Source organism: Oncorhynchus tshawytscha, linkage group LG24, assembly GCF_018296145.1.
Source record: "Oncorhynchus tshawytscha isolate Ot180627B linkage group LG24, Otsh_v2.0, whole genome shotgun sequence".
NCBI classification, from domain to species: domain Eukaryota; kingdom Metazoa; phylum Chordata; class Actinopteri; order Salmoniformes; family Salmonidae; genus Oncorhynchus; species Oncorhynchus tshawytscha.
In genome coordinates, this window is record NC_056452.1 from 2,395,225 (window position 1) to 2,404,834 (window position 9,610).

A 9,610-nucleotide genomic window follows, 5' to 3' on the forward strand; every position below is an offset into this window, starting at 1 on the left:
TAGCAAAGGATCTGAATACTTATGTAAATAAGGTATTTTTGTTACTTTTTGCTTTGTCATTATGGGGTTGTGTGTATAAATTGATGAGGAAATTTTTTTTTAAATTCCATTTAAGTATAAGGCTGTAAGGCAACAAAATGTGGAAAAGGTCAAGGGCTCTGAATACTTGTACTGTCCTGCATTGTACTCTCCCGCAAATGACCTGAAAGCACATATGTTTCTAGGAAGTCATGCCTTATTGGCAGTCTTTCAGCTATGTTTCTGGCAAGATTAGGAATGTGTCACAAGGGGTGTGTCATGCGGAGCGATGCAGGTTCTTTTAATGGGTTATTTCTAATCGTTGAGATTAAAATACAGTATCTTTGACAAGAGCAACCTGGCCGAATGTGTTGGGCAAACAAAATATTTGCAGACTTGTTTTGCCAAGAGGGCAATGAAGGTTGGCAAGTAAACAAAAGCATTGCAGGTCATTGTCAGGGGACATTTAATACCATTGAATGAACACCTGCTATAACAAATAAACACCTTTGGCAATAATCTTTTCAGTGGATAGTTCGAATGCTAAGTATTGTGGTGTGATATTATACAATCTGCTGTTCAAACAACAACAGTGGACACCCCGGCACTGTTTTGGTAAAAAGTTGAGGGATGGGGCTGGAGAAATGTAACCACACTCAAATTAATAGACAGAGCTATGAATCATCCATGAGATCAAAATTATAATTTTAACTATTGTTTTGAGGTCATAAAAACATTTTTTTAACGTTCAAGCTATTGCACATGCAACACTGAGCTAGAGTTCAATCAAAGAGACCACCGATGATAGCATGGGGCACTGAAACATTTGCTCTACCTTTTTGGCTGGTTTACATTTGGCCTATCGACATGTCTGTAGACAGTTTGTGGTGACATCATGAACATTATTGTCATCTGACATCAAACTTGTCGTTGTCATTGTGAAAAAGTATAAACACAAAGCAACAATCTGAATGGCACCAGCAGCCCAGAGCTTCAAATAGCATGCTTGCTCTATTTTAACACCAATAAACCCATATGTCAACCTATACTAGCTGGCAAGGCAACTAAAAGCAACTTTCTAAACAATGTTTTGGTTTCTTTATATCCTTAATATTGTTGGACCCCAATGGGGATCCTTAATAAAATACAAAACATGTCATCTAGCTAAAGTTAACTGGCTAGCCAGTTCAAATAATGACCTAAATATAGCTGATAAAGTCTTCATTTTACAGGAAAATAAAAGTATTATTATTTACAAAGTAATAGCGAGCATACAGAAAATAGCTTATGGCTGTGAGTGTGACTAAATAAAAGTAGTTCATTCTGAGGATTTTAGAACTCCGGCACTGTCTCGTCACAGATAGATTTGTTTTTGTTGCTGTACCAGCCCAGTAACCACGACAAGGAAACCAACAGTCGCAGCAACGGTCTACAGTCATTCCACCGGAGTATAAATTAAATATAGTTTATCAGTGACACTTGTCACATTCTAATTATCTACAGACCAAGTATTTACTTTCACATGCATTGTCTACACCTTGTCATAATGGATTTTTGTCAAATAAAATAAAACAATGACAATTACGAAGTGTGCAGACAGCATTATGCACATTCAGAACAACGTTCTCTTACTGAAGCATATTTTCACTTAATCTGAATTGTTTTCTTACAGGAGTTTTAAAATGATTAAACACAGTTATGTTCCAAAACATTTAATTCAAAGTCAAACACAGATTTTCTTGAGTGATATTGTTTCAATATAAATTGAATGGAAGTGTGTGAGCTATTTTAGGATGACTATTCATACATGAAGTAAACTATGACATTGTAGGAATAGTTTACTTCACAGGGCATTCCATAGAGCTTGTATTAAAAATATAATACAGTCGCATAGAGCTTGTATTAAAAATATAATACAGTCGCATAGAGCTTGTATTAAAAATATAATACAGTCGCATAACTCCACTCAAGGTAAGGAAACAATTACGATTAGATCGTCATTTTGAGAAACTATCCTTTAAAGGGAATTGTTTGTTTTGCTGACAAACAATTTGGGGTTTGGGGGTTGAAATCAGTTATTGGACATGGTAAACTTACCAGAAACAGCATTGGTCACCCTACCTGTTGAGATACCAAAGAAAATGTTTACGCAAGGGAAATTAATATGGAAAAATAAGTTGGTTTTATAGCCTTATAGACTAAATTGAAGTGGGGACAAAGGAAAACGTATGCAATTCAACACCAGCTTCTCATCAGCGTCATATTGAGAAGAGACAATACTTACTCATCATCAACAAAAGCAGCACCAAAAGCATGGTTTGGTTCCCCATTGTCACTAGCTCCTTGGCCAAGATAATTCAAATCTATGAGAAAAGATGAATCATTTTTACCATATTCGTCAGAAACCATTAATATTATTATCCCATCCTTAAAATGTATTTTACGCATATTTTACATGTTGTATTGATGAGCTCACCTATTTCTGTGGATTCACCCTCTCATGTATGTGGTACAATTGGACACTAGGCTTATATACTGTTCATTTCTGTGATGGAATGCACCTTGATCGAAAGCTCTACAAACCGGTTGTCTCACCAGTTACAATAATTCATTGACCATTTATGTGAAACATTCGCGTGACAAAAGGCAAAAGCAAATTGCTTCCTCATATGTGTACTGCATTGAGAACGGCTTTATTGTAAGATTTAAGAAATATTCTATGGGGTTAGATTTGTTTCGTTATTCTGTAAGAATGTCTATTCGACATAACTCAAAGAAATCTATGATCTGTGAATATATACAAATATTTCACAAGGTAAACCATAATCTGCGAATACCTTATGTAAAAATAAATCACACATTAATCCATGATATGTAAATATAGTCAACATAGCTCACAAATAAAATTACAATTTGAATAAATGTAAAATGATTTGTGAGCATATGTTCAGAAATCCTGACGTATTTGTATCCACAAATATGTGGTTTAAGATGAGTAGTCTATGTCCATTCATTGGGATAATCTTTGTGTTACATTACTTTCTAAAGCTGTTTTTTAGGGGCAATGTAACGTGTTGCGCTGGAAGTCGGGACGTAAATTCAAGTAGTGAATCGTTTAATAAATAAATGAAACCAAGATACACGAACAACGCACAGACATGAAACAGAAACAATGACGACTGGGCAAGAAACCAATGGGAGTGATAAATAAAGGGCAGGTAATCCATTTATTTATTTATTTTTATTTGACCTTTATTTAACCAGGTAGGCAAGTTGAGAACAAGTTCTCATTTACAATTGCGACCTGGCCAAGATAAAGCAAAGCAGTTCGACAGATACAGCGACACAGAGTTACACATGGAGTAAAACAAACATACAGTCAATAATACAGTATAAACAAGTCTATATACAATGTGAGCAAATGAGGTGAGAAGGGAGGTAAAGGCAAAAAAGGCCATGGTGGCAAAGTAAATACAATATAGCAAGTAAAACACTGGAATGGTAGTTTTGCAATGGAAGAATGTGCAAAGTAGAAATAAAAATAATGGGGTGCAAAGGAGCAAAATAAATTAATTAAAATTAAATACAGTTGGGAAAGAGGTAGTTGTTTGGGCTAAATTATAGGTAGGCTATGTACAGGTGCAGTAATCTGTGAGCTGCTCTGACAGTTGGTGCTTAAAGCTAGTGAGGGAAATAAGTGTTTCCAGTTTCAGAGATTTTTGTAGTTCGTTCCAGTCATTGGCAGCAGAGAACTGGAAGGAGAGGCGGCCAAAGAAAGAATTGGTTTTGGGGGTGACTAGAGAGATATACCTGCTGGAGCGTGTGCTACAGGTGGGAGATGCTATGGTGACCAGCGAGCTGAGATAAGGGGGACTTTACCTAGCAGGGTCTTGTAGATGACATGGAGCCAGTGGGTTTGGCGACGAGTATGAAGCGAGGGCCAGCCAACGAGAGCGTACAGGTCGCAATGGTGGGTAGTATATGGGGCTTTGGTGACAAAACGGATTGCACTGTGATAGACTGCATCCAATTTGTTGAGTAGGGTATTGGAGGCTATTTTGTAAATGACATCACCAAAGTCGAGGATTGGTAGGATGGTCAGTTTTACAAGGGTGTTTGGCAGCATGAGTGAAGGATGCTTTGTTGCGAAATAGGAAGCCAATTCTAGATTTAACTTTGGATTGGAGATGTTTGATATGGGTCTGGAAGGAGAGTTTACAGTCTAACCAGACACCTAAGTATTTGTAGTTGTCCACGTATTCTAAGTCAGAGCCGTCCAGAGTAGTGATGTTGGACAGGCGGGTAGGTGCAGGTAGCGATCGGTTGAAGAGCATGCATTTAGTTTTACTTGTATTTAAGAGCAATTGGAGGCCACGGAAGGAGAGTTGTATGGCATTGAAGCTTGCCTGGAGGGTTGTTAACAGTGTCCAAAGAAGGGCCGGAAGTATACAGAATGGTGTCATCTGCGTAGAGGTGGATCAGAGACTCACCAGCAGCAAGAGCGACCTCATTGATGTATACAGAGAAGAGAGTCGGTCCAAGAATTGAACCCTGTGGCACCCCCATAGAGACTACCAGAGGTCCGGACAGCAGACCCTCCGATTTGACACACTGAACTCTATCAGAGAAGTAGTTGGTGAACCAGGCGAGGCAATCATTTGAGAAACCAAGGCTGTCGAGTCTGCCGATGAGGATGTGGTGATTGACAGAGTCGAAAGCCTTGGCCAGATCAATGAATACGGCTGCACAGTAATGTTTCTTATCGATGGCGGTTAAGATATCATTTAGGACCTTGAGCGTGGCTGAGGTGCACCCATGACCAGCTCTGAAACCAGATTGCATAGCAGAGAAGGTATGGTGAGATTCGAAATGGTCGGTAATCTGTTTGTTGACTTGGCTTTCGAAGACCTTACAAAAGGCACGGTAGGATAGATATAGGTCTGTAGCAGTTTGGGTCAAGAGTATCCCCCCTTTGAAGAGGGGGTTGACCGCAGCTGCTTTCCAATCTTTGGGAATCTCAGACGACACAAAAGAGAGGTTGAACAGGCTAGTAATAGGGGTGGCAACAATTTCGGCAGATAATTTTAGAAAGAAAGGGTCCAGATTGTCTAGCCCGGCTGATTTGTAGGGGTCCAGATTTTGCAGCTCTTTCAGAACATCAGCTGAATGGATTTGGGAGAAGGAGAAATGGGGAAGGCTTGGGCGAGTTGCTGTTGGGGGTGCAGTGCTGTTGACCGGGGTAGGAGTAGCCAGGTGGAAAGCATGGCCAGCCGAAGAAAAATGCTTATTGAAATTCTCAATTATGGTGGATTTATCAGTGGTGACAGTGTTTCCTATCTTCAGTGCAGTGGGCAGCTGGGAGGAGGTGTTCTTATTCTCCATGGACTTTACAGTGTCCCAGAACTTTTTGAGTTAGTGTTGCAGGAAGCAAATTTCTGCTTGAAAAAGCTAGCCTTGGCTTTTCTAACTGCATGTGTATAATGGTTTCTAGCTTCCCTGAACAGCTGCATATCACGGGGGCTGTTCGATGCTAATGCAGAACGCCATAGGATGTTTTTGTGTTGGTTAAGGGCAGTCAGGTCTGGGGAGAACCAAGGGCTATATCTGTTCCTGGTTCTAAATTTCTTGAATGGGACATGTTTATTTAAGATGGTTAGGAAGGCATTTAAAAAAAATATCCAGGCATCCTCTACTGACGGGATGAGATCAATATCCTTCCAGGATACCCCGGCCAGGTCGATTAGAAAGGACTGCTCGCAGAAGTGTTTCAGGGAGCGTTTTACAGTGATGAGTGGAGGTCGTTTGACCGCTGACCCATTACAGATGCAGGCAATGATCGCTGAGACCTTGGTTGAAGACAGCAGAGGTGTATTTAGAGGGGAAGTTGGTTAGGATGATATCTATGAGGGTGCCCGTGTTTAAGGCTTTGGGGAGGTACCTGGTAGGTTCATTGATAATTTGTGTGAGATTGAGGGCATCAAGTTTAGATTGTAGGATGGCTGGGGTGTTAAGCATGTTCCAGTTTAGGTCGCCTAGCAGCACGAACTCTGAAGATAGATGGGGGCAATCAGTTCACATATGGTGTCCAGAGCACAGCTGGGGGCAGAGGGTGGTCTATAGCAGGCGGCAACGGTGAGAGACTTGTTTTTAGAGAGGTGGATTTTTAAAAGTAGAAGTTCAAATTGTTTGGGTACAGACCTGGATAGTAGGACAGAACTCTGCAGGCTATCTTTGCAGTAGATTGCAACACCGCCCCCTTTGGCAGTTCTATCTTGTCTGAAAATGTTGTAGTTTGGAATTAAAATTTCTGAATTTTTGGTGGTCTTCCTAAGCCAGGATTCAGACACAGCTAGAACATCCGGGTTGGCAGAGTGTGCTAAAGCAGTGAATAGAACAAACTTAGGGAGGAGGCTTCTAATGTTAACATGCATGAAACCAAGGCTATTACGGTTACAGAAGTCGTCAAAAGAGAGCGCCTGGGGAATAGGAGTGGAGCTAGGCACTGCAGGGCCTGGATTCACCTCTACATCGCCAGAGGAACATAGGAGGAATAGAATAAGGGTACGGCTAAAAGCTATGAGAATTGGTCGTCTAGAACGTCTGGAACAGAGTAAAAGGAGGTTTCTGGGGGCGGTAAAATAGCATCAAGGTATAATGTACAGACAAAGGTATGGTAGTATGTGAATACAGTGGAGGTAAACCTAGGTATTGAGTGATGGAGAGAGATATTGTCTCTAGAAACATCATTGAAACCAGGAGATGTCATTGCATGTGTGGGTGGTGGAACTAATAGGTTGGATAAGATAGTGAGCAGGACTAGAGGCTCTATAGTGAAATAAGCCAATAAACACTAACCAGCAATCAATGAGATGATGGAGTCCAGGTGAGTGTTATGTGCAAACGCGCGTGCCATAACGAGCAGCCTGGTGATCTAGAGGCCGGAGAGGGAGCACACGTCACAGTACCCCCTCCGCGACGCACGGATCCAGCCGCAGGACGCCGACCAAGATGACGATCCCGGGGATCAGGAGCGGACTGGCCACCTCTGCTAAGGCGCGGAAACCTGTCGATCCGTCTGAGGCGCGGAAGCATGACGACCTAGATCGCCGGAGAGAGCATACGTGACAGTACCCTCTCCCCAGCGCGTTCGTCTCCGGCCGCAGGACGCCGACCACAGGGACGGTAGTGTTGGTAGTGTTAATGATGTCACTCATCAGCATAGCTTCACGTCTCTCTTCTTTACCATTAGCAAGCTTGTGGAATGTCATTCACCTAAAATTCAGCCTATGTGCATGGCGCCCTAAGGCAATTCCACCACGCTTGCTGATTAACCTTTGAGCACACTCATGCTCTCATCACTTCCCTTTCTTTCAAACAATGGACATACATCTACTGGAGTATTTATACTGTATGTCAACTCACCACTTGTGTCTCTCCCCTGCTGTTTGCGTCATCAGTCTTCCAACAACCTTCCACCTCCCCACCAACTGATGGGTAACCTGTTATCAGCATCTGGTCTCCAAGGCGAGTTTGTTAATTGTGGGGGGAAATTACATCTCAGGTGCCGCTTCAGAATCAGAATAAGTGTTCAAATGGGTTGACATCTGGTGACGAAGATGGCCATGACATATGGTGGGTTGGGGAGTAATTTATTACATGTAATCAATTACATGTAATCTGGAGGAAAAACGAACTAATCAGTTACGTTACCAGCTAAAATATTGCAATCAGATTAGACACTAGAAATACGAGATGATTACATATTGGTTTGCTTTTAAATTCAGAAAGGATGTTAAGGAAATATATTATACATTGACACCTTTGTTTTCTCAATAACATTAAATTCAGCAGTGACACCACTCAGTCGGGGTCTCAATTTACTGTTGAAAGTTAGAATAGAATACACAAAGTGCAATTTCGAAACATGGTTGTGCATCAGCAGTTTCTCTAGTTAGTGTCACTCACTGACAGTCGCTTAGTTAGCCCGTGTCGATAAAAAAAGTGATTGATCAATTAGTCTAGACAGCTATTTAAACTTAATATGCACTATGCAGAAATCGCTCCGCTATTTTCTCGTTGCAAATTTTTTTAAATAGTTTTCCTAATTTCAGTTTGTGACAAAACAAGCATAGTGTAGAGAATCATTGTAACATCTAAACCGCTGCAAAATATCTTTCCCTTAACCAAAAATATTGTATTCATCGGTTTGAAGCTGGTGTACAAAACCTAAAGTAAAAGAGGCAAAAACTAAACTGAAGACTGGGAACATAGAAATAGTGCATATAGAACAGATCTACAGCTTCTTAGACATCCATTCAATGAGTGACAGATCTTTAACTTACATTTCTATGTAAATTTGGTTGGTTGCCCTAAAAGTTAAGTACTGCAGCTTTAAGTGGTAACCATGGCCGAGTTATCGGACAGGCACGCAGGGCACGTGCCCAGAGGCCCTGACCTCCAGGGGGGCCCCATATGCTGTTAGTCACTCTCTCAGATCTTATTAACATGCCAGAAGTCTTGGAAAAATGTGTAGAATTGCAGGAAATTAACTGTAAAACTGCATAAAAAAGTTATTTACAGCAAGCGTATTTGTTCATTTTTGTTAATAAAATACTTGTTCTTGTTACGGTTTTCTAGGTGTGAAGGAGAGTCGGACCAAACTTCAGTGTGTAGATTGCGATCCATGTTTAATGAACGTAAACACGAATTAACACAAAACAATAAACGTAACGAAAACCGAAACAGCCTATACTTGTGTAACCTAACACATAGACAGGAACAAGGACACTAAGGACAATCACCCACGACAAACTCAAAGAATATGGCTGCCTAAATATGGTTCCCAATCAGAGACAACGATAAACACCTGCCTCTGATTGAGAACCACTCCAGACAGCCATAGACCTTGCTAGATAACCCCACTAGCTACAATCCCAATACACACACACCAAAACCCCAAGACAAAACACACCACAACACAAAAACCCCATGCCACACCCTGGCCTGACCCAATACATCAAGAAAAACACAAAATACTTAGACCAGGGCGTGACAGTTCTACTAACAGATCATTCTGTATGTAGTAAATTACCATTTTTAATCTCGGTACAGAGTTAATGTGTAGTGTATAGTTTGTGTCAACTGAGGTGAATGAAGCTACACCAACCAATATGATAATGGCTATGGTAATTTTAGCTTGTTTTTGCTGTTCCCCAAATAGCATTTAAGAGTTATTAATTGGTATAGAAATGCAACAAATTAGCTTAAAATTTCTTAAAATGTATTGGATGGGGAGGATACCCAAAACGTACCTTTTGGGTCTTTGCTTGTAGCTGGTTGTAGCTCCCATGCGACCTTGTTGTTATTTAAGCACTGTAGTTAAGTAATTATTACGTAACTTATTGGTAATTTCTTTATAGTTTCAGTCTACCTACAGGGCTTTGACACTGTAATTTTAAAGAAAAGATTCTCCTGTTATCATGTAAATTACTATTGCTTTCTTAATAGTTTCACCATTGTTTCTTACTATTCATATCTTTATAACTTTACTTGTATGTATATCTGACTTAATTTAATGCAATTTCTCCCAGAC

At 40.6% G+C, this 9,610-nt stretch overlaps 1 protein-coding gene across 2 annotated transcripts in view; it reads right to left on the reverse strand.

Annotated features, from left to right (window-relative positions):
* Nucleotides 1-2,529, reverse strand: part of LOC112223885 (alpha-tectorin) — a 47,893-nt gene extending 45,364 nt beyond the window's left edge. For both annotated transcript variants that reach the window (XM_024387192.2, XM_024387191.2), the window contains exons 1-3: nt 2,495-2,529; nt 2,303-2,381; nt 2,116-2,139 (exon numbers count right to left, since the gene is read on the reverse strand). In XM_024387192.2, coding sequence (XP_024242960.2) covers nt 2,116-2,139; nt 2,303-2,348 — 70 coding nt within the window. In that variant the 5' untranslated portion in view covers nt 2,349-2,381; nt 2,495-2,529. The remainder of the gene's footprint in view (nt 1-2,115; nt 2,140-2,302; nt 2,382-2,494) is intronic.
* Nucleotides 2,530-9,610: the final 7,081 nt, after the last annotated feature.